The sequence below is a fragment of the Pomacea canaliculata genome, linkage group LG6, assembly GCF_003073045.1.
Source record: "Pomacea canaliculata isolate SZHN2017 linkage group LG6, ASM307304v1, whole genome shotgun sequence".
NCBI lineage: Eukaryota > Metazoa > Mollusca > Gastropoda > Architaenioglossa > Ampullariidae > Pomacea > Pomacea canaliculata.
The window spans coordinates 15938777-15963961 of NC_037595.1; the positions used below are offsets into that span (position 1 = coordinate 15938777).

The window sequence follows — 25185 nt, forward strand, 5'->3', positions numbered from 1 at the left end:
AGTACACCATCAAAACAGACTCGACAGACCTAATCACAAACAGGAAAAGAGCACAAACAAAATAGACAACACCGACGTCACAAGACAGCTACCCCCTCCCTACTCCCACGTCCCCAATCCTCACACCCTCCCAATGATCCCCCACCTCACCCACAGTGAGAAAAGGCGCAAGGCTAAGCCCGTTCCCTCCAAACAAGGCTCGTTGTGTATCGACAAGCGAGGGAAAAACAAGACAGGTCTGTGCGTCGTATCGACATGTCTGCACCCGTCACACCACACTGTAGTAAACATCGGCCGATACTTTGAAAGGACTGGTGTACCTGATGCGACATTTGATACAAGAAGACTGAGCACTGGCAGACATTGGTGGTCATGGAAAGAGAAATGTCACCAAAATAATTGCATCTTCCGCTATGTCTGGTCCTCCGCCTTCTGCTTCACAGCAGGTAAGAGCGAGGGCTACGATTGACGACGAATATGATCGTGTTAATAAGAGAAGGATACTTGTGTGTTTGTGTGTGTGTGATACAAAAAACAGACTCTAGGTTTAGTTGTAACAATGGAAACTTTATATAAGTCAGAAAATGATATGATGTGTCGATCTATCTCGCACATTTTCTTCGTGGGCCTAGAATGTTATCTGAATCAAAGTTTTTTTTTTAGGTGAAAAGGTTATTATCATGCAAAAGGTGTTAGCATGTTGTGCAATTCTTGCTCAGCTGAGTTTATAGAAACGCCACATACAACAGTTGCAGTAATCGAAGAATTAGATGGCAAATGTTATAATCCTAGAACAAAGCACTGAACACGTTGTAACAGTGAGATTAAAGACGAGAACTTTCTATGGAGAAAGCAGAGAGAACAGTGATTGTCTGCAGGAATAAATTTTTTTCTTCAGCCGTCCGTCTGGCGAATCTGTTGTGTACTTGTGGCGCCGTCAATAACAGTCTGCACTGTCTACAATACTAGTCACAAGGCACTAGTCACGGAGAAATAAACAAAATGTATATTAGTAACAATAACATCGAAGTTGTCTAAGAGTGAAAGAAGCTTTGTGAAGGCTAAGAAGCTAAAATTAGTTAAATGTTTGAGTGGCAATGAGTGTTTAGTGGAGCTTTATATGCTTTATGGTTTTTTCACAGAAAAAAATCTCAGATGAAGCTCAGACATTTTGGAAACAGTGGGTTGAGGCCGCGTTCCCTGATCTCGACTCTCGCGCCTTCTTCCTGCCTCCTGTCTACATCAACCGCGTGCCGATGAGTAGACAGCAGGTGGCTGGTCAAGATGTTTTCGTCCTTCAGCCAGCAACTGGACAATCTTGTCAGTCCAACCAACCGACAGTGACTTCCTCTGCTGCTCCTCAAGCAACGAAGACTTCGCCTACATGCGTCCAGGATAGCGATGTCAGAGATGATGCTGCCATGCAGAGGTTGTTCTTCTGTCTACAGACAATGTTTGAGGAGAACAAAGAGGTTTTGTTTGGATTGTGTCAGCTACAGTTTGGAAATTACCTGGGGGAACCTTGTTACGCTGCTGCGGCTGCCCAGTTACCCCGGTCTTGCAATGTTCCTCCAACTCTGCCACGGAACTGGAAACAGGGAGACTTTGACCTCCTCCTTATTCACCGGCAGTACGGGCTGATAGTTTGTGAAGTCAAGGCCTTTGGTGACAACATACACGAACTAAAGATGTCCCAGCACGATGTAGACAAAAACATTAGGAAGAAACTAAAAGAGGCAATCTCACAGCTGGACAAGGCGGAGGCCATGTTGTCTCACCTGGTGTCCGACGTCACGTCCGGTCTACGCATCACTAAGACGATTGTACTCCCTAACCTCACGAGTCATCAAGTGCAGCAAGCTATGTCTTGCGACACACAATTGACCCAGGTATTAATCCTCTATCCAGTATCACAAAACTGAGAACCTTTTAGCAGAAATAGTTTATTTCCAATTTCAAGCGGGACAGCAGATGATTTGGTATGTAACATGTTCTATAATTTAAAAAAATACTAAAGACGGATCGAATAGGCTTACTGTAAGTGTCAGACAGGCGAGCACTGTAAGGAGACATAGAGAGGGTGAGAGGGTGGGTGGGACTTGTTTGCAGAGGGTTACTTGCACTCAGTAAAGAAAACTTGTACTTAGCTCGTGCCTCCGTCAATTACACTATCAAAAGCAAATTACGATGCTGTTGTCTTCTATTTCTTAAATAGTTTAAACATTGTTTGATTTGATTTTGATTTTGATTTATTGCTTTAATGAAATGATTGTCCTATGTGCAGGTCACAACCAAGAGAATTGTTGAGCTGTTTTTTTCTTTAGATCAGATGTGTGTATGCATGTGTGTGTATGTGACAGGACCTGTGTCGGTGTCTGGGAACAACAGACCCCGCAGACATCCCTGGTCTGTATCTGTGCTGTGATCAGTTGTCTGACCCCAAGACACCGTGTGACGTCAGTAGTCACGTGCTGAAGGAACTCGGACACTGGTGGCAGCGACGTGTGGCTGGGGCTGGGCCTGACAGTCACATGACACCTGAATTGTACAGGACACTGACAGCCAGGTGAATACTAGAAGTATAGAGAGAAGATTGGTAAAAGTCTAGCACAAGCTAAGGTAGAACTGAGTATGTAGATATGTGTGTGTGTACAAACATCTGTTATACAAAACACTGAGGCATATCACACGCCTTACAGCATGTGTTATTAATATGTTCATTTTAGATTCTGTGGTCCGGCGACGACAGTAACTGTACCATGTACATCTCCCCCACGGTTGTCTGTCAAAACCCTGTGTCAGGCCGTGTGTTGTACAGGAGAGTGCTATACTTCTCTGATAACACTCTTCCCGGAGCAAGTTCACCTGCTGAACATGGCCCCTTCCAGAGTTTTTGTGGCCGGACCGCCAGGTACAGGTAAAAGCGTGGTGCTGCTGCTGATAGGTATACAATGGCTGTTGTGTGGCCACGACATCTACATCGTGAGTACCTGGAATGGAAGTTATGCAGCGTGCTACATGCTGTACCAGCTAATGCTACAGACTGTAAACACACGACAGACAAGTGTACCAATCGGTCGACCTCACTTCTTACAGTATGATCTTTATGGCGATGATGATACTGAAGTGGACAAGGCCCTGAACGACTTATGTAAGGCTGCGTCTGAAGGGTCATTGTACATCATCACTGATGAAGCCGGGTCTGCTTATAGGTAAGTTGTACTGCAATGATCTTGGTGATAGATAAGTAGATAGATGAAGGAGGCGCCGTCTCATCAGCGCTACACATGTTTAACAGGTAAAAGATTTGTGTACACATCCTCATTCGAATAAAAACAGATTTATTCTGAGGCAACAGTTGCTGCACAATCAGAAACACACATATCAATGGCTGTGTAACACTCATGTCTGTGATAGTGATAACTTCAAGACTTTATGCAAGAAGTTGAAGGAACAAGTTCCTCGCCTCCATCTTTGGTGTGCAAGTTTTTACAATGGACACTCGCCCGACGGCTGGCAGCTGGAAATTTTCACCAGACCCCTCCGCTCTCCGCCGACAGTCGTCAGGGAAGTCGAGAAGGACGTGGACATCAGTGAGAAAGGTCGTATCCACAAGTACAGTGAGCGTGGTGTGCCCCACCACACAGACGGCCCGCCAGTCAAGCAAGTGATTCATCGGTTTCTGGATCACTATTGCTCTATGTTATGTCAAAACTGTGTCATGTGTGGTCGCGAGGTGTCCAGCTTCCTACACAGTCTCCGCGGTGTTCCAGGTAGGTGTAGCTGTATTGTCTGTTGACAGTGGTTAAGCAGCTATAAGTGGCAAAAGGGAGGTGAGAAAAAATCTCGCGAAGACAGGATGTCAGGGAGGTGAGCCTGTAGTTTTGTCACCATGATCTGACTCCTGTTGTACACTTACACTACTCTTTACTTGCGCACACAACTGGACACCTGGGTATTCTTTCACACTAATAGAGGACAGATAGCCTGTTTGTAAAGACCTTTATAAATTAATTGCAACAGTCTAATTACTTTAACCTGACCTTTGGACTGATCATAGTGTGACCTGCCAAAACGTGCGTCCCAAGATAAAAGTACTAATAACTATGGTCAAAAACGTATTGAATTATGTAGAAACTTAAACCTTACAATTGTGAATGGATAAGTGGGACCCGACAAAGCATAGGAATGAACACAGTATGAAATAATCTGCGACGCTGGAATTTTTACAGGTAAGTATAGAGGACTCTTTATAGGGAAGTAGACTTAGACAAGATTGATCCACTAACCAAAGAGGTATGTAATATTATGCTGAATAGTGCCAGTAGCTGTGGTCTATTCACTTATGCCAGCAACACAAGGAAAGAACATGTATCTAGTCTCTAGACAAAAGCCTAAAACTGAACCATGGTTTAACTCCAACTAGTATAATCAAAGATAACTCCCAAGTTGAGGAAAAAGCCGCTGCAAATTATCAATGACAGTAGTCATAGTTTATATCCATGTGTCTTTCAGTGTGTACGCTGTACCTCAGACATCTAATTTAATGAAGGAACTAATTGGAATGTTAACAGAGAACGTGTTGACATCCACGTCTACCACCACCGTCAGTGGCGGCTCAGCACAAGGCTGCCTGCAGTGGAGAGACATGCTGGTGGTGTCTGAGTATTTTTCCCAAGACTCCCGTATGATAGCAGCGCTAAAAGAAGCGGGCATTCCAGTGCGGATAATAGAGAATGATGATGACATCGAGGATCTGGCCATGGCCAGAAGTGACGTGGTGTGGGCGATGAGTGGAGATCGAGCTCGTGGTTTGGAGAAAAAAGTCGTCGTCGTTGTGCAGCTCGATCCTAAGTATGGCCGACTACACTACATGTCCCGGTGTACATCACAGCTTGTGATTGTCTCCGATGACTTACAAAGGTCAGTCCCATCGCAACTAGCCTCCTGATACTAAGTTACTGTCTCACACCTGTATGCTGTCGTAATCTTTGTCTTCACTATTTTCTGTCTTCTGTTTCAGTGTATACCGATATATATCCTCATATTTATTCTGCTTTTACTTGCTTAACAAAATGTTATTTTTGTTCATTGCAGTTGGAGAGAAAAAGAAATTTCTGAGGTTTTGGCCTGTCTTCACGCTGCAAAGTTGGGCACTTAGTGGGGTTAGCAGTCCCTGCAAGGCCTTAGCGAGTTGTGCACACGGCACGCAGAAAGGTCTTGTAGTTTCGAGATATAGCGCGTATTTCTATTTTCTCGCTAGGCCGACCTACATAGTAGGGCTGTAGCCAATGGCAATGCTTGAACACAGTAGGCTCCCTTTTTACCTGTACATTGTAAACAATGGCCATGTGGTCGGAGGAGAGCTGTGTTCTCATGATTTCTCTTATGAGAGAATTATCCGTGTCTGTTTGACACTGCACTCCCCGATTGCATGAACAGATATCAGGCCAAGAATATCTTAAAGGAAATCACTCGTGCTATGGGCAATGACATAACAGGTAACAATTTAAAAGTGGAAGATGACATTCGCAAAAAGCGTCTACACTCTCGTGAATCTTCCGAAGATATTTCTTTTAAAAGACGCCCCTAAGCGACTCCTTCTCGTTACCCGCTCCCTCAGCCACATCTTTTTTTTCTTTCTTCTTCTCTCTCTCCTCTACATTATGCAATATCATTATCGAAGCCGCAGTTGCTTCCAAAAGTATCTCGTCGATGCCGTCTGCCATATTGTTGACTACCCATAATGCGCTGTGCGGATGACGTCAGCTCGCAAGATACTTGCAAGGCCTAGCTACGTGAGAATAGGACGATGGTGCTAAGCTGCCTTGTATGCAAGTTTTTTTGTACAAGAACATTGCAGATTGAGAATAGGCCTTAACATTGAATGACAGCTAAAATGTCAGCACGAGAACGGGAAAGCACTCCTGTGGACATCGAGGCGTCCATGATCACCATGCATGTCATTATGGAAACTCGACAACAAGCTGGTGATTGAATGCTGTCACTGAAAGACCGCGTACTGTTTCCCTTTTAAATCTCTTCAGTTATAATACCAAATGAAATGGAAAATCACATGTACCTGTGTTTAATAGAAGAATAGATTGGCTAATTGTCGGTCATCTACCCAACTGATACGAGTGAAAAGATTAATATTTTAGAAATAATCTCAAGCGTCTTGCGAAGAAAATTTATTAAAATTAAAACGCAAGCTCTTTAGAGAATGCTGTTACTGATAAAATAAGTAATTAAAATTGCATTGTGTTGTAATAGAGTATTACAGAATTTTTCACAGTCATTAAATTTCGTACCAAAATAAACGCGAAAACTTTATTTCATTTGAGACAAATGACCTCTAGTATTTGAAGCTGTCAGCATTTCTCCGGTCACTCTCACGTCCACTACTGTTGTAGGTCACCAAATCCAAATGTTCTGCCTTGATTTTCATGCCATAAGATATTTTTGTTTTTCTCAAAGCACTTAAATCAAATCAAAATCAAATCAAAACAGACTTTGTCTGTCCAGGAGACCCAGGACAGAAATTTGTCTTTGCTCACATACTCATACAGCAGGGGTGGGCAACTTTTCTGGTCGGCGGGCCGGATAAGATGAAATGAAGTCCTTGGCGGGCCAGATTATTGGATCAATACCTTAATCGCGTATTTATCTACCTATGCAAGGAATAAATCGTGTTTAATGTAAACTCGTAAACTTTAATTTTAAAGCATATAGAGACCGAAAACAGTATTTAATGATGTTAACGTAATGTACTTCAATAGCTGCTGAAGTCAGTGAGACAGCTGCGGTCGATCAAAGTTGTCAACAAGTTGCTTGAACTCAGGCTGCATGTCGGACATAGAAATCCTCAGTAACGACTGCACGTGAACATCAGATTGGAATGCAGATTTGTCTTGTTAATGTTCATGGTCGAAAATGTTTGCTCACAAATGTATGTAGACCCGAACAGAACAAGTAGTTTCATGTCATCTTTCTCAGGTTGGCAAACTTGGACTCATTCAGTGAGGCATACAATTTGTCAATGCTTTCAGACTGGAATTTCTCTTTCAGGGTAGAGTCACACTGCAGGTCAATCAATTCCAGCTGTAGAGCATCCGGCACCTTTTCAAAGTCAGTTGTAAACGGGGATGACAAGATATCAAACTCAGCAGCAAGTTTCTGGAAATCCGCAAAACGACGAGAAAATTCATTGTCTAGTGTAGATATTATATTGGTGTATTTCTTAGTTGACATCATCTGGGGTACCATAGTCTCGAGTGTTGGAAAGTGTGTTGTGATATTCTGACAAATTCACCATCACTGAACGATTTGCTGTGCTTGGCAATGTTGTATGAGACCACAAAGCTGGCATGAGTAGCAGCTTTCTTGGCTACTTTGGTTTTTACGAATGCATTCTGCTGCTTTACAAGTTTTCTGTCCAGTTCTGTTGCTCTTGTTTGCCGTTCGGCTGCTGATAAAGTACTGCCACAGCCTGCATGTGTCGTCGCATCATGGCGGCTAACGTTGTCCTCTTTCATCACGGCAACACTTTCACTGCACAACAAACATACTGCTTTCTTGCCGACTTCTAAATCTAATTCTAACTGAAAACAAAGAATCAAAAAACAAAGAAAACAAAGAACCAAAAAATAACTAACAGTCACTATTATTCGACGCAGTAATTAGTAATTAGTACATGTAGTGGGAGATTGCGGCAGAATGTGGCCGCGGGCCACATTATCATGTACGACCAGAAACAGTCTGCGGGCCAATCAAAATCCCGTCGCGGGCCGGATCCGGCCCGCGGGCCGTATGTTGCCCACCCCTGTCATACAGACATTTAACACACAGAGACATCTAACCTCTTTCTTCACCAGTTAACCCACGCACTTTATAGAGATTTTTATAACTTTATTTGTGCCATTAAATAAGATCTCATTGTGCATAGCAAATATTAAAGAGGTATAGACACCAACCAAGTTTCTCTCCACCGCCCTCATGCACCAAGTGCACAGCCGAAGTCGAACTCTGATCTGCGCAGTGAACGGTGTCCACTGCACAGCAAACTTCACTCTCAGATCATCTTTCTACCGGATGTCATGACTATCAGATGTCATGTCTTTACCAGATGTGGTCTCTAAAGACTACTGCTAATGACGAATAATAATCTTGCTAGAGACGAAGTAGAATCGCCCATGTTGCATAGTGTGCTCTCCCCAATATGCCTTACGTACCGGTGGGGTAAGTCTGACAACAGGAGTAAAAGTCAGTATAGGTTTTGTAACTATGACAGTAAGGGTATGTGCAGGGCTAGCTGGTCCGAGAGAACGTAAATACACATGAAAACGTGTTTTGCAACTCTTCCTACTGGTGTGTCAAGAACTCATGTGTCTCACAAACCCATTCATTCATGACAATCGCGCACTCTGTCAACAAAAAACACAATGCTGCTCAGGTGGTATGTAATGGCTGCTGGTCAAGGACCTTAACGAGGCAATAACTAACGAACCCTGCTAGCAGTAAACACACACACACAGTCTACAGGCAAGCGACACTTGACTCGTGCACCGAACTGTAGCATGGTGACAACGAGGTGGTGAGATAATCACAGCCCTCAATAAACAGAGACATAACTACACTCAGTCAAACTACATCTAGTCACTCTCGCAGGACAAATCCTTCTATTTACAAATACTCTCTATAACTGAAAACCTTTATCAACGTTTAATGATCAAAATCAAATGCTTCCATAATAAATATATGGCTCCTGTTATCACTGCAATAATTATAATAAGGTTCTGGTTATCACCTCTCCTTCCGGCGTACAGAAGACTACTCAGTCCTTGACTTTGTTATCACCGTACACTGCGAGGAGTTGTACAGACACTGACGTGCTTCCCTAGTGGAATCTGTAACGTGCACTTAATCGATAAATACATTTCTTTCGTCCATTACAGAAAATCACATTCATTCCTCATTTCAACATAATTATTATAGTTACCTATTTGGAACTCAAGACCAACATAATCATGAACTCAGCATGACTATAAAAAGGTTAAACATAAAAAGAATTTGCTTCATGCATCCTCGAAGTTATTAAAAGAGTTTACCTGTTTGTACATCTTCATAAACTTGCATAAAGATTACCTGAAAATAAACACTTGTGTGAAACCTTTTACCTCGACTAGGCATTACACAACTCCATTTGGAGACCGTGGCGTGACCTCTTGTCTGACAGTCAGAACTTTGAATCCTATTCTACAGTTCTCACGGTCTTTCTGGTAAACACTGCTCGCTCTTTCGGATAATTCCTTAATCCTTAACATTCGTACACACACTGCATATATTTCCTATAAAAATTTAGATACAAAGTTTTGAAGGGAGCACGCACACACACACACATACACTCTTTCTAAGGGGACAAAGACCTGTCGTAAGTTATAGACTGTTAAGTACACCAGTTATTCCCGAGATATTTATTTCCATTCTTACCCCATTACAGACATGAAAGTGTTCCTTATTTTTTTTTATTTTGTACCCGCTATTGTCTACAAAATAACTTTTTTCTCTCTCGACTCGCTTTGCTAGCTTTGGACATGTCCTGATGGCGTATCTCTGTGTTTCTGGGAGGACCTGACGAATGTGTACATGAACCATTCGGCTACTGCGTCAGAAGCACACCAGACAAGTGACCTGCCTGTCTCTTATACATACTTTTGTTACTGAAGTTTGGACAGTCAAGTTGCACTTTACTTTTCAGTGAAAAAAAAAAAAAAAAGGAAGAGAGGATGAAAAAGGAAACAGGAAATAGAATCTAAGGTCGTACCTAGTTTCAGATGGCAGCATCACGTGACCTCGAAAGATGCCTAGCACGTCTGCTACAGTATGACAAACATGTTTTCAACAGTATGACAAACCCTTAACCCCGAGTCAAGCCCTACATTATGATGTCAAAAGCAAGAGGAAATTGCGGCAAACCCCTGAGGTAAAAGAACCTGGATGTATTTGTGGATCAGATCGTAAATGTCCTACCAGACCGATTGAGAAAAGACTCACAAACTTTCTTTTGAGCTGCCCACTTTACTGAGGGTTCATTGCTGTTATAATAAGTTTATCAGATAAATAAACCTTACAATTTATGTTTGTATATGATAGAAAGTTACCGATATGTTGACAAAGTTGCTTGAAGGAAGTGAGTAGATCAAACGATCCGCACGAGGGTCAGCAGGCTCAGGACAAGACACTAGAGAAAATTTGTGTCATGGGAGCAGAACTTCAGAAATCGGGCCGGCCGGCGGTAAGTAACAAAATACCTGTTTACACCTGTTTGGCTGTGTGAGAGTCTGATGGCGTTTTTTGTTGCTGATGTATTGTTATGCTGGTGTTGTTATTAGTAAAAGCTGAGTGAGCTGCTTCCTAGTGTAAGTTGAATTGTATTGTTATTAAGATTCATTCTGCTGGAATGAGTTTTTCTTTATTCTTTCTATAAATCCTTTACTTGCTTATTGCTTTCTTTACTGGCTATATATCATTGAATGTGAAAGTGTTTGTTGACAGAGTGACGTAGTTATGCACACGACACTGCATCAAGTCAGTTGGGTTGGGCTTTAGTCTCGCTGTACTTACACATCAAAAGATCTCTCTGTTATTTCTCATGGTGCTGTCCTTGATTCACAGTATCTTAGCACTGTCATCGAAATTGAGTACTAGTTGTCCAGAAGCTCAGTCAGAACCTAGTATCTGGGCTGGTGATATAGCTCTAGTTGCATCATCATCATCATCATCATCACAACACTCCTTTTACTTTTATTGACAACGTCAAAGAACTTTCGATAATGACTAAATCTTTTTGTAGTAAATACTGCATATAATTATATTGCACAATACTGCATACTATCGCATACTGCATAAAACTGCACACACAGGCGCTAAAACAAAAGAAAGGACCACTTTGTGGGGCAACGTTGCAGCATAGAAAACAATAGAAACAAGTAATTGTGAGACAACAGGAAAATAAAACAGATAATAGTAAGAAGACAGAAAAAAAGGAGAGAAAAGAATAGCGAGACAGCAGAAACAATAGAACAAATAACAGCGAGACAACAGGAAAGAGGCCTCAAAGGTAGAAGCAGAAACAAGAAAACTACAATACAGCCCACACCATACCACAGAACACACGTACTTAAACTTGTCAGACAACATCAAATAGTGACTGTAAGAAAAAGTAAATGAAACAGTTTCACTTAAAAAAATCCAACAAATACTGATGGTTAACTCGTTGCTGTGCTAAGGAAGTAGAAAGTGTGTCCAAGCGAACAAATCGAGGTGGCTTTTGGTCCTGCTGCTTTCAAGTGAACAAATCTTTAAAGCTAACTGATATTTAAAGTGTACAAATCTTGACATGAGACATCCCCGTGTTGTCCTGCCCCACTCCAGGCTGTTTACCTTTTATACTCTCATTCAACATCAGTCTCACAAAGATGACAATAATGTCCGCTCGTTCAACCTCATTTTTCTACAGAAGACAATAGTTGATGCTCGATCAGACATTTAAACTCTCTTGCTTTTCACTTTGCAGAATCTAGCAAGGGTGCATGGGTAGTTTCAGAGATTTTTTGCTTAGTAGAGAAGTATACCAGACTTTTGTCTGCAGCTGTGGGCGACTTGTGTAGAAGAGATTTCCAGAGTTGTCGATGGTCATTACACACATTTCGTGCCCAGAAATATTCCTCTTGGGGAGAAGAAGGGTAGCTGCTTGAAATATGTTTATTTGATTATGATAGAATGTTGATTTAATTGTTTGAAAGAGGACACCCAGAGGCCGTAGGAGAGGGGCAGGCACAAGAAGAGGTGGCGCCACTGGAGACAACCAGACACAAGAATTTACAGTGGTAAGTACGAACTGTTTGTTTGAGTTGACGTCCATATAAAGCCTGCAGTTAAAACAGTTTCTAATATAAGTGAACAATCTCAAGAAGTTTTCATATCACATAAGGGTAACAACATCACCACCTTTCTATTAACTTGAAACTTGAAATCTCTTCTGTTTTTTTGTCATTAAGTTCTTTCAAATTTTCAAGACAATAAAGGGTTAAAAATCGACAAAGGCCATGATCCTAATGCTAACCCTGTAACAGGATAAACAATGCAGAATCAAGTGCAATATGGTAAAAAATGTAGCATCAAGTTAATAACTTTTCTATTCTACAAAATGGGGAAATCATAACCTTGTAGAGATATAATATTTTAAACAATATTAGCTTAGCAACCGCTCACAAAAGGTCTGCTGTCAATAAATATGTTATTCACAAAACCTTTTGATGTGCAAGATCGACATCAGATATCAATCTTTCATTGTACTAATGTCAGCCAAAAAAAGTCCTACAGGTGCCTTTAGTATTTCTTCATGACAAACATCTTCGCCTTGTCATCATCCCTCTCCGCTCTGCATGTATAATTGGAATGTATCCTCTGTAGAATTTGGATAACATGTTTGACAACTGCTCCGGTTTTTCATTATAAAGGAGATTAGTGCCACGTAGCTTTCTATGGAAATGGAATATTACATAGTTTCCAGAAGTCTGGAATGGGATCTGAGTCAAGCGGGAGTTGAAAAAAAATAGTGAAATATTCCGCCATCTTCACAACACAGTAATGAAAGACACACCTACAGGTCCCACCTGGCTTCTACTCCTTGCTAACCTTCACACGCTCCAACAATGTCTTCCCACAGTCTAGAGAAATTACAATGTCAGGTATTCTTCCTTAAAATGCATGTTTATTTGTTTATGGTAGAAAGTTCTTGGTGTGTTGAAATAATTTCTTGCAGGTCGAGAGTAGTTGCGTACAAGAGTCAGAAACAAAAGAGGATGACACGTGTTGCACGGGGGGAGGCCTGCAGAAACAAACCTCTTCTGTTGTGAGTACACTTTGCATGGAGACAACTGTTTGTGACATTGTATGTGACAATGATGATGTATTAAGTCGTGGTGAGGAGGAGTCTACCTCATAATTCTTTTTGTCTTTGTTTAATTTGGGATGCGACATACAACAGAACACCGCTCTATAAAATGTATTCCATTTTGTAATTATTTATGAAGTTTCTCGTTTATGGAATAATTTTTTTCATTTGGTATCTTTCATTAGATGTTGAAGATATATTTACATTGTTGGCATGTTCGTTATCTAATGTGTATTTATAAAAATTAATTTTGGCTTCTAATAAAATGGTGTCCAGGTCGATAATAGAGTTCAAATACATATCGTTGCCAAATAATAAAGCATAAAAAGAGTAAATAGATTTACAAGTTATTCCAGAAGGCAGGAGGAGCTAACATCTCCACAGCTCTATGTTTACATGTTCAGTTTTTGTCTTTGTGGTAATTATTTTCTTTTGCTTTCGATGTCTCAGATCGTGAAGAGAGTTTGATTAAGGATGCTAATAAAACTGGTTTTCTGTAGCCTAACAAATTTGAAAAAAAAATATCGTGGCAGATGTTTATTGTCGCACTCAAGATTATTGTGTGCGATTATGTTTTTAACAGTTTTACAAAATATATTTGTCAAAGGAAAGAGAACAGACATTCTGGCTGCAGTGGATTCAGTACGCCTTCCCCGATCTGGACTCTCACGCCTACTTCCTGCCTCCTGTCCACGTCAACCGCGTGCCGATGACCAGAGAGGTGATTGCTGGTCAGGAAGTTTTGGTCCTTCAGGCATCAGCCGGACAGACCGATCAGTCCAAACAGACGATGATGAAATCACAATGTGCTGTAAAGTCTTCCATTCGTCAGCCTACTCGGGTCCAGGACAGCGATGTGAGAGATGACGACGCCATGCAGCGGGTTTTGTTTTGTCTCAAGAAAATGTCGGAACTATACAGCGAAGTTTTTGTTGGACTCATCCAACTTCAGTTCGGAAAGTACCTGGGGGAACCTTGTTATGCTGCTGCAGCTGCCGCGACTACCCGCCTGCCCCTCCCGGCCAACCTTCCTCCTGCTCTGCCGCGAAACTGGAAAGATGGCGACTTTGATGTGCTTGTTATTCACCGTTGTTACGGTTTAGTCGTCTGCGAGATCAAATCCGTTGGAAGCAACCTAAAACAACTGAATTTGTCAAAACAAAATGAAGACAGCATCATTAGAAAGAAACTGAAAGAAGCAATCTCACAGTTGGACAAAGCGGAGGCCATGTTGTCTCACCTGGTGTCGGACATTGCTAACGGTCTGCGCATCACTAAGACGATCGCTGTTCCTAACCTCACGGTTAGTCAGGTACAACAGTCTATTTCCGGCGATCCACAACTGTCTCAGGTAACAAACCTCTTGCCTACGCCCCATGTAGAGATTCGGTGCTTATATTTTTATACATGAATAACCTGTTGACTTTTCTTCACTCCAAGTCACACAGAATGGAGCGCAGATTTTCAGGCTGAAACTTTCTTAAACACACCAAATGCCTTATAAAAGATGAGCTTATTTGTTTATCATTTTGAAATTCTTCCCGTCTCATTTACAATCGTAAATTAGCGAAAGACACTGTTACCTTTTTCATATATTTAGTGCTGTTTTAAGTCAGTCAGGCACTAGAACTGTGAGAATCTGGCTTGCCCGGTATGCTGGATTTATTAATTTAGAACCATTATTTTCTTACAGGACTTGTGTCGGTGTCTGGGAATAACCGATCCCGCCGCCATCGCTGGTTTGTGCCTTTGCTCTGATCAGTTGTTCGACCCCAAGACACCGTGGGACATCAGTGATGGCTTGGTGAGGGAACTCGAGAACTGGTGGCAGCGACGTGTGGCTGGGTTTGGCCCTGACAGTCACATGACCCGTGGCTTGTACAGGATACTGGTAGCTAGGTAAAGATTTAACTCAGTGGGGGTAAAATCTAGTTATTAAAATATAGGTTACGCTCACTGGGGATACAAACTATTAAAATAAAGGTTACTCTCCCTCGGGATGCAAACTATTAAAATGTAGGTTACCTTCAGTGGGGATACAATCAAACTGCAAACTAAAGGTCTATAGAGTGGTTGGGCTTAACAAAGGGAAACAGAAACTTAATGACAGTTTGCAAGTAGTTTATGATTAACTCTTTTAGTTGTTTTGTTGTTGTTTTTCACCTGCTTTTACGGAAACTTCTAAGCTTCATGTGAGTTGATTTTATTTTGATAGGTTCTGTGGTCCGGCGACAACAGTGACTGTACCATCCACATCTCCTGTACGTCTGAGTGTCAAAACCCTGGGTCAGGCTGTGTCCTGGACGGGAGAGTGCTACACTGCTCAAATAACACTGTTCCCGGAGCAAGTTCAACTGCTCAACATGGCGCCGTCCAGACTGTTTGTGGCTGGACCACCAGGTACAGGTAAAACCGTTGTGCTGCTGCTGAAGAGCACAGACTGGTTTCTGTGTGGCCACGCTGTCCATATCGTGAGTACCTGGCGGGGGAGTCGTGCAGCGAGCATCATGTTGTATCACCTGCTGCAGACTGTAAGCACACAAGGGGCAGCAGGTGTGGCACCCGGTGAGATTCACATACATCACTATGATTTTGACCAAGTTCTAGACTTGGAAGAGGCCGTGGACGACTTGTCAGAGATGGCGAGCGGAGGGCCACTGTACGTCATCGCTGATGAAGCGGGTCCTGAATACAGGTCAGTGTGCAGCGTGCGATGCAATTTATTTTATAATCAGGCCCTGTATGTATGTGCAACAAGTTAAATAACACATTCCCTATTGCTTTTGTTTCCATTTGATCTCATCGACTTCACGTCTGCTAGGGCGGACGGTATTGTGTGCAGTACGCTCGATCCCTATACGTCCTTCATTGCTCTCTGTGATCCATGTGTAAATATGACAGGAGGAACAGTAAAGTACATTTGCAAATTATCTGTGTCAATAACATATCATGATTTAATTTCCTATGGAAGACGTATATTTAAATGCAGATTTGTTGTGGTTGTAATCATTTTGTTTTTTAAGCATTTGTGTGATATGCAAACGAACATTGTAGAAATATAAAAGTTCATAAAACAGTACATGATTTAGTGACTAGATGCTTGTTCATCTGTATGCAATCATGTGAAAGTACATGTGCAAACCCTGGTGTGTTACACAAGATCCATTAAAAACAGTGCTGCATGCAACTGATGTTTCTATCAGAGAAATATTTTTTAAGGAGAATTAAAAATAAAATCTTTATCATTGTTCACTAATGATACATCAAACAACAATGTTAGGTCTGGTGGAAAACCTACAGTAAGGGCTTATGGTTTGAAATCACTAGCACATTTTGGAACAATTGACAAAATTGCAGGGCTTGGGTGCTGCTGATAATTCAGTTTAGGGCGAGGTATCGCAAGGACGAACGCCGATCTCAGACATTTTTAATTTATCTTTCAAAAACCCTTCTGGTTGCCGCTATAGCACTATAAAGTACTATAGCAGCCACGGACCTTACAGTAAATGAAGACCGTGGTGGATGCTGTCACACAAACGTATGATCTCTACCTGTCACCTGTGTCGTCTGCTTGCTGCACAACATGGCGGCCGCCCATGTGTATCACGTGACCTGTTGGTTCCTGCAAACAATGGGTTGGCGGGCAGACGGCTTTGCGATTAGTCTAGTGTGCGTACGAAACTTTAAAATGTCCCAAAGTAAACGTGTGCGCAAGGCTAACTTCAGCGAGTCTGAAGTTTTAATATTGCTGAACGAGATCTCCCACAAACACTGCATTTTATTTGGTAACGAAACTGTGAGTCAACAACGAAAAAATGAAATTTGGAATGGCATCACGCAAAAGGTGAATCTCTGTGGGGTAGCACAGAGAAAACCCAACGAATGCAGGGATAAATGGAGAGCCATGAGAGGTAAATATTTACAAATATAGCTGTTCAGTTGAAGTTTGTGTTTAATTCGTTATATCAGTCCACTGATAATCCCATGTGTATTATTATTATTTTTATTATTATTTGAGGTTAAAAGGGTGTTAAGTGTAACATATATTGTAGTATATGTTGAATAATGTTTGATGCATTCACTGGACATTCTGCATTGAACACTCGATTATAATGTCTTTGATAAATGACAAGCTTAATTAATCCCTGATGGCAATTGTAAGTAAGGAAAGTGTGCTATTATATAAATATTAAAGTAAGTGCTCCTTCTAAATATAGGTGACTATCCATCCCCATTTTCCAGGTACAGTACCCTTTTACGGACGTATGTAGTCTACGCTACTCTAGTTTCTCTCCCTGTCCCCCTTCCCCTGGCTTATGTCACCTGATTGCCTCAAAAAATTCTGCTTACCATATCATCACATCCCCGACCATTCATTTATAATTGAGCAGCTGAAATGTTGACGGTAAAAAAATATTTCAAATATATATATTGCTTCTACGTACACTTTGGCATAGCATAAAGTTTGCCTGAATTTAATAAAAGGTGTTCTTATGCCAGGAAACCTTCAGGTTTTGGCAAAATGCCAATTTCCTGACAACTTATATTGGTTAAAAAAAAAAAAAATCAAAATTTCCCAACTTCAAACCAATGATCTTAGCATGGACAAGTGTTTAAACTGTTCCTGTCTTGGACATACAGGCACACCATTTAGCATTTTTAAGTGATGCTTGTTTCTGTGGCCATTTGATTTTTAGGAGTTAAAGCTTGCTCTTTAAGAAGTTTTAAAGAAATATTCTGTATAATCTATGCAACTTCGCTCACTCGTTTCATTTTCATCCATGCACATAATTCATAATTGTCAGGAATTGTCATCACTTTCTGACACTTTTTTTTTAAAAAACATGTATTTGTCTTTTAGTTTGTTTTGTTATCTTTTGCATGTAGAACATTGAGCACACATCCACACAAGGAAATGCACTTTGCAAATTTATTTATTATTATATTATTATTAGCTATCTGTGCCAGATTATTCTTATTTTCTAATGAGAGCAAGTAAAATTGGCAGTTATCATTCTTAATCTCTAAAAGGTGCTGTCTCGAACAAGCTGCGAGCTAACAAGAAAACTGTTGGAGGACAACCTCCACCGCCTGCACCGTACGAAGACTTGATATTGAAGATTATTGGTAACAAAGCCAACGTGATAAATGAAATAAATGGTAAGCCTTTGAAAAGAATGTTTTGATGATCAGTAATTTTTTAATCAATGCGTTATAATTTGCTTTTCTCCTGTGTATTTATATTGTATTATTAATAATTATTTTGAAAGACATACAAAAGTTAATTTCATTTAATACTTTATTTACATAAAATGCATACAATGAATTGAAAAAGGTGACTTTTACCTTGCTCCTTTATTACAGTTAAAAGTGAAAATCCCACCTGTGGAAGTCAACTTGACTTTGACAGTCAAGGTAAGGGAAACAACTGTGTATCTTACTTTATTTTGTAAAGTATGTTTCTAAATTGAAATCCAGTTCATGGGAGAAAAATAGCATAAATTTTTACAAAAATTGGTTACGGTAACCATGCTTATCCTAGCGTGCTTTTGTTTCAATGGCATACATTTATTGAAAAAATGGGCCCCAAACAAAAAACAATATTGCTATCATTTATCATTACATGATAGCTTAATCAGTGTACTTAACTGGTTTAGTTCAAGAAAATTAGATTACATGTTGAAGAGATAAATTAATTCCTTCTCCAGTTGTCTTTGATGCTCAGCAAGGGTACTCACAGTGGTCTGGTGAATCAAATGGCTCAAGACTCTACCCTAATTCCTGCCATCAGTTGCCAGTAGCTACCCTGCCACGTCTACCAGGTATACTGCTAAAACTAATCACTAATCAGGCATGAATACAAATGTACTTCTTCGGTAACTATTAAAGAAGACACACATGTGAATGTTAATATGACATTATTAAATAAATACAAGATAAGTAAAAGTAGAGGATGCACTTCAAAACATTCTTGAATGGCAACAATAAATACCAATGAACTGAAGGTTTAAGATGAGAACAGCTGAGGCACAACATCTAGGTATGTGTATGTTTGGTCCTTTACGCTCTATAATAATTTTAGAAAAATGACTATAAATTTGCAAAATAAATATATGTTTTATAAATATATTTACAAACAAAGTCATTGTGTGTTTCATAAATTTCTGAATTAAGAAACTACATGGCCACAAACTTTACAAAGGAAATTAACATTGAAGCTTTCCTTGCTGTTCTTTGTGCAGACGATACTGCGGTTGTTTGCACAGAAGTTAACCATCATAATGGAAGTGTGGACACCTTACTGGATGCTGATTTATCCACATCTCAACAACCAGTATCTGGGCACTCACAGTGGGCATCACCATCATGTGAAGAAAAACTAAGCACGGGTGAAAAGAGGAAAAAATCTTGTCTTGAGAAATTGTCATGGAGTGAAAAAGAAAAATGGCTGGGTGACTTATCACTCATTCAAGTTTTGAAGAACCATCATGACTTAGTGGAGGAATGGCTTCTGAGTGAAATTAGTAAAAACAATGCACTTGAAGCTCTTTCCAAGAAAAAAGAAAGAAAAATTGATTTAGAAATCAGGAAACTGGAGTTGGAGCTGGGCATTTTAGGTGAGAGTTCTGTGTCTACACAACCAGAAAAATGATTTGTTTTGTTATCTGTCTGAAGAATTCTTATTCAAGATATTTTTTTACCTGTGTTGGTTCAGGTAAAAGCCTCTTCTACTGCAGAACTCTGATAGTTTGAGGTTTTTATTTGTTAAAAGACACTCGAAAAATGTTAGGTTCTCTTGGATGTAGGTCAATCAGAAATTTTTTTTAATATTTTAAGAAAAAGATAATATTCATGATTTCCTGATTCATGATTTCCTGAAAAAACAGCAGTGAAATTAGTTTTATTTGCAAGCAAAGATCTGTGTAAAAACTGCAGTCTGAACGTTATTGGGGATGAACACCACTCTACTTTTTTGTGACTTTTTAAAAGCAGACAGATGGGAATTAGTTTCCAATATCTATTGGAATAATCCAAACTAATACAAGTTTCATTATTCTGTATTAGTAAAAAAGGATGTTTTAATGAACCTCTTAAAATTTGTAAGAATGACAAAGGCCAGCTTCACCACATATTCTGTACCTATCTTTATTGCATTACTGTGAATATTACCATTTGCCCTAAATTCCCCTGAGAGGGTTATGAATAAACTTTTGGACTTTAGATAGCTTCTGTAGTGTGTGTTGGGTGAATTGTTAGTGAACACACAATAACACATGCTCTGGTTTCAAATTGTGTATCTGTGCAACCATAGCCACCTTATGGGCAATGTGCCATTTTTTAATCTTTAGAGAATATGCTTGGTTTCTACAAAATCACACATACCCGTCAAACTTTCAGAGGAAGTTATTAATTACTTGCTTGTGAGCCTCTTTACCAGCAGCAATTTATCTTTGCTCCTCCATTTCATTTTCTGATAAATCAGAGTTCGAGTCATTTCAGTTGTCTGGCACAGTTGTGTAACATCACACATGCTGTTATGACCTGACAAGCTTTCACTGGATAAAGTCGAAGTTGTCAGAGTCAGTGTCAGCATTGTTTTGTAAGCATTAGCTGCTCTTTGTCAGCTTCAGTTGTCATGGCTGTAGCATTGTCAGCATCAGTTGCTCTTTCAACAGTGGCATGTGCAGAACTTTGGCAATGATTATAATTACTCTTTTTTGTCTGTAATTTGATGTTACAAACTGTGAGCAGCATATTTAGATCCTTTTTTTCCTTTAAGTAACATTTGTAGATGCCACACTGAAAATGCATTTTTACTGTAGTGGTAAAATTTTATACAATATATTTTATTGTTTATTGCATTAAACATTCTAATTATTATTTAAAATTGCTAAAGCACTTAAGTGCCTAGCTTTCCATAATGCATATTTTTTGTATCTTACTGTGTAATGCACAGTACATCAGTATAACCCACCTTATCATGGAAATCCTAGAAGGGCTTGAAAAAAATAACTTTGGTGAAAACTGGTCCAGAAACCATAAATATGTCGCCAATCCATGCTTCCACCTACCAGAACCATAACCTGTTACATTTAAAATAGTGTTTGGGGATGTAAATACAGTTCACACACACATGCAGTGGGAAGGATGGGGTTGTGGGAGAGGAAGGGGAAGATAAAATAGACATGAAGCAAAATGCATGATTCTTAATTAAACTTTGATGGCTCGACATCCCTTGTGGTGGAACAATTCGTTCTTTTGTTCAGTTGGAGTTTGAATCAAAATGCCGTCGATAAACCCAATTATGTTTGTAAATCTGGAGGCCTGGTGTATCGGCCTCTTTGCCTCTTTGGCACGACCTTACTCTGGCAATGAAATTTCATTATATGCTCGCCAGAGCCAAGTGACTCTCCACATTACGACTAACAGTCCATTAATATACACCAGTCACCTAACCCCACACGTGTTGAATTTGTAACCAAGGTGTTAATGCACCTTGCCGACTGGTGTCAGCGATCTCGCATCCCACTTCCTCGGCCAGCACCAGCATGTTTTCATGGTTAAAACAAAATTTTCTATATAATTTACAATCGTCATTGACTTCAAGTGGGGGACTTCCACGAAACATCCGTTCTGAACAATCGACGTTGTCGCCACTGGAAAACTATGAGCGCTGCCATTTTTATTCGCCAGTCACGACTTTTTCGGTCCTGAGAGCTCCGATAATTTTATCCGCGATTAGCGAGGACGGATAGCTTATCGGAGCTTCCATGCATACCGATGTTTCGCTGCTGTCTTCCCGGATTACGCGCTTAAATACCGTACGTACCCTGTCTCCATGCATACGAGGCCAGGACAGGTGTGAAACAGTTATATCTTACAGAAGTGTTGTGTTCACACCTTGAGATGAACAAACAAATCAAAAGTTAAGATTAACCGGACAAAATTGGTTTGAGGTGACGAATTTAATATAGGTGACTATTGATATTTGTGTCATGCATAGGCATAATTAATACACAAGCACAAACACCCATCATTGACAGTACATAGTGTAACATAATCACCACTGCATGTAACAAGTCTTTGACAGGGAAAATAGTTTAACGTGTTATCTTAATTTTCTGTAACACTCGTCAGCAACAGTACATAATATAACTTGTAATATCCACTGTCTGTAACACTCATGTCTGTGACAGAAAGTTCCCGGCTTTCTGTGCCAAGCTGCTGACACGAGTTCCTCTTCTCCATCTTTGGGCGGCAAGTTGTTACCATGGATTCGCGCCCGCCGGCTGGCAAGTGGAATATTTAACCAGACCTCTCCGCTCTCCGCCAGCTGTGATCAGGGAAATCGAGCAGGACTTGAATATCGCTAGCTTTGACGTCCACCCTTACAGTAAGCGTGGGGTACCCGACTACACAGACGGTCCGCCAGTCAGGCGACTGTCTCACAATGGTCAGGGTCACTCAGGTGATTGGCCAGGTGGATGTGTCACGTGCGGTCGTGAGGTGGCCAGCCTGCTACACAAACTACATGTTGGTGTTCCGGGTAGGTGTTCATATTTTATAGTGTAGCTAATGTTGCAAGTTGAATATTTTCCTGTGTGACAGATAAGACTCAATTATTTATATTTATCTGTGTGTTATTTCATTCTGACTAAACAAGAAATTGATCGTGAATGTTCACAGAGACTGCATCCGCAGGCCCACCCGGTCTGCAGTGGAGAGACGTTCTGGTGTTGTATTGGGGTGACAACAGTAACAACTCGGGTATGGTGAAGGGTCTGAGAGACGCGGGTATTCCAGTGCGGGTGATGGAAGAGGATGAAATTGAGGACGTGGCCACTGCGCGCACCAACGTGGTGTGGGTGACGGATGGAGACGGTGTTCGTGGTCTGGAGAGAAAAGTTGTCGTCTGCCTCAAGCCTCGTGTTATCGATGACCGACTGTACGCCATCTCCCGGTGTACGTCACAGCTCATAATTGTCTCTCCTGAGGACGAGCAAGGTGCTTGTGAATGAAACTCTCTCTCTCACCTGTTGTAGTGTCTGTCTCTCTTCCATTCCAATGCCTTACCACATAATGCCATTTAAGTGAGGTAACATTTCTTGTCTTGCAGCACCAGGTGACAGACATCACACAACTTGTCAACATTATTCTCTGTACAATCTAGTAACTTTGTTATTTTCTGTAAGCAATAGTATTCTTTGTACACAATGTTATCAACATACCATTCTGTGTAAACAAACAACATTTTGTTCTCTGTACTAAGCAAAGAATGTTATTCTCTGCTCATACTAATATTATTAACATTTTCTTTGCCCCCGTGATATCGTTAATATATTATTCTTTGTAGATTTATCAACATTTTCTGTACACAGCTAAAATTTTAGACGCATTCTTTGTGCACAGGCAATCTTATCAAAGCATTACTTTTTATAGACAACTAAAACTGTATTTTCAACATATTCTCTGAATAATTATATCAATGTGGTTCACTAGTACACCCCACATTCATTAGAAATAGGCAGCAATATTGTACACTCTGTATTAAATGCTGTTCTGGTGTATGAATACTGTTTCAGAAAATACGAAATGATTAAAAAATGTTGCTGAGAAGAAAGGTATGGCATTATTTCTTGAACCTGGTGTAAGTGTTGATGCCGGTTTATATTATTTTCTCCACTGTAGCATCACTCGTGTGGATATCATTCCAACAACGCAGGCCATTTACCTTTCTTTTGCATTTTACTAATGAGCCTGCTGGTCCTTGGCATACAACAAACAAAAATAGCATTCAAGAATCAACCTATACGGTGAACAGAGGCAGGATGGTGCAGTGATTATAGTAACTGGCTGGTTGGCGTATATGATAACCTCCAACATCATTTGAAAAAAATATCGGCGCTAACATATTCATCGTCAAATAAACTTTATTTTGACATGATGCTGTTGGTTAACCACATCTGTCATAACACGCGCCATTATAACAAGACACATACATATATCTGCACTTGCATTCTCGCATTCACAGGCTCACATATACACACAGTACAGGTGCACGCACACACACATATACACGTACAATCGATCCCTAGGCATAGGAACCCACCCACATTTTTTTGATAACTGTTCTTGCATTTCCTGAGTATATTTTTCAAACCATTGAAAAATAATTAAATTGACATTCCTGTATAGTTTTTATTTTTTAATATTTAAAATGCAAACATTGTTTAATTAGGCAAAAAAGGAACGCCTGGTAAGTATGTTAAACAAGAAAGAGCAGCTAGATGAAAAGATACAAATATTTTATCGACAAACTGGGAGAAGCAAATCTCAAATTTTTTAAAGAAAACATTTGTGGCGAGGAAGAAACTTAAAAAAAAAAAGATTAGATTGGTATATATTCTCTGAAACGCAGGCTTGTTTACATTTTCGAGAGAATTTGTACAGTCTACTGGCATCTCATTAGGTTCTTGAAAAATGATTTGTTAAACATTTCTTTCCGGGGCTGGTGTTGTAGTCTAGAGACCAAGTATGACATTAACAAGAACCTTCAAAAAGAATAAAACCCGTTGTCTTAAAGAATTATTGAATAGTAAAGCTTGCCTGCTTGAAATAACTCTCGCATACAGAAGTAAAAAGACTGCAAAATATTAAAAAAAAATGGAAAAAAGTGTTCCAAAATATGAAAGAAACGTTGTTAGTTTTCACTTTAAATATAAATTGTAGTTCAGGTAAGCTTATAAAAGGGATCAAGAAGAAACAAGTTTCGATCTACGTACATAGAAGATAAGTTTCATTTTCTTATACAAGTCACTGGTCCTCGACTGAGAGAATGAATATCACAAGGCACAGTACAGGTGAAGGTGCGTCTACACTCTCCGTATCCTGGGAAAGTTCAGGTGATCTACTCACAGAAGAGACTTATGAAACCATAAAGGATGTTTTCAATGGGTATATCTCATTATTTATTTGTATACTCGGCATTCCCGCCAACGTGGTCACGTGCCTGGTGTTCTGGCGTCAGGGTCTGCGAGACAGAATGAACCTCTGTCTCTTCTGTCTGGCTGCTGTGGACCTGCTGTACCTGACAGGTGTGGTTTGTGTGGGCTGCATCAGCGCCTTTCTTCATATCAGTCACAGTAGTTACGCAGAAGAATTTTTTGTGAAGACTGTCATGGGTGGTGTTGGGATGGTGTATGGTCTGCGCGCGACTTCCGGTTGTT

The 25185-nt window shown here is 40.3% G+C and overlaps 3 protein-coding genes across 3 annotated transcripts; all 3 read left to right on the top strand.

Annotated features, from left to right (window-relative positions):
• The first annotated feature begins 291 nt into the window (after positions 1 to 291).
• Positions 292 to 6307, top strand: LOC112565875. Its single transcript, XM_025241731.1, has 7 exons — positions 292 to 446; positions 1143 to 1889; positions 2361 to 2566; positions 2727 to 3212; positions 3418 to 3773; positions 4575 to 4923; positions 5098 to 6307. Exons 1-7 carry the CDS (start codon positions 414 to 416, stop codon positions 5159 to 5161), a joined length of 2241 nt encoding a protein of 746 aa, XP_025097516.1. The 5' UTR covers positions 292 to 413; the 3' UTR covers positions 5162 to 6307.
• Positions 6308 to 10258: 3951 nt separating this feature from the next.
• On the top strand, positions 10259 to 23568 carry LOC112566159. The gene is made up of 6 exons (XM_025242152.1): positions 10259 to 10294; positions 13566 to 14309; positions 14652 to 14857; positions 15174 to 15653; positions 22156 to 22505; positions 22646 to 23568. Exons 1-6 carry the CDS (start codon positions 10259 to 10261, stop codon positions 22975 to 22977), a joined length of 2148 nt encoding a protein of 715 aa, XP_025097937.1. The 3' UTR covers positions 22978 to 23568.
• On the top strand, positions 16557 to 20179 carry LOC112565881. The gene is made up of 5 exons (XM_025241737.1): positions 16557 to 16869; positions 17990 to 18118; positions 18323 to 18373; positions 18667 to 18780; positions 19201 to 20179. The coding sequence occupies exons 1-5, from the start codon at positions 16590 to 16592 to the stop codon at positions 19608 to 19610; spliced, it is 984 nt and encodes a 327-aa protein (XP_025097522.1). The 5' UTR covers positions 16557 to 16589; the 3' UTR covers positions 19611 to 20179.
• Positions 23569 to 25185: the final 1617 nt, after the last annotated feature.

Bases quoted from the DNA above. Each gene is read 5' to 3' on its own strand.
- LOC112565875 (XM_025241731.1), top strand. From the start codon at position 414: ATGTCTGGTCCTCCGCCTTCTGCTTCACAGCAG. The intron at 3,774-4,574 runs GTAGGTGTAGCT...GAATGTTAACAG, and splicing joins CAGTCTCCGCGGTGTTCCAG to AGAACGTGTTGACATCCACG. The intron at 4,924-5,097 runs GTCAGTCCCATC...TGTTCATTGCAG, and splicing joins GTCTCCGATGACTTACAAAG to TTGGAGAGAAAAAGAAATTT.
- LOC112566159 (XM_025242152.1), top strand. From the start codon at position 10,259: ATGGGAGCAGAACTTCAGAAATCGGGCCGGCCGGCG. The intron at 10,295-13,565 runs GTAAGTAACAAA...TATTTGTCAAAG, and splicing joins AGAAATCGGGCCGGCCGGCG to GAAAGAGAACAGACATTCTG. The intron at 14,858-15,173 runs GTAAAGATTTAA...TTATTTTGATAG, and splicing joins TACAGGATACTGGTAGCTAG to GTTCTGTGGTCCGGCGACAA.
- LOC112565881 (XM_025241737.1), top strand. From the start codon at position 16,590: ATGGGTTGGCGGGCAGACGGCTTTGCGATTAGTCTAGTGTGCGTACGA. The intron at 18,374-18,666 runs GTAAGGGAAACA...TTCCTTCTCCAG, and splicing joins ACTTGACTTTGACAGTCAAG to TTGTCTTTGATGCTCAGCAA. The intron at 18,781-19,200 runs GTATACTGCTAA...TTCTTTGTGCAG, and splicing joins TACCCTGCCACGTCTACCAG to ACGATACTGCGGTTGTTTGC.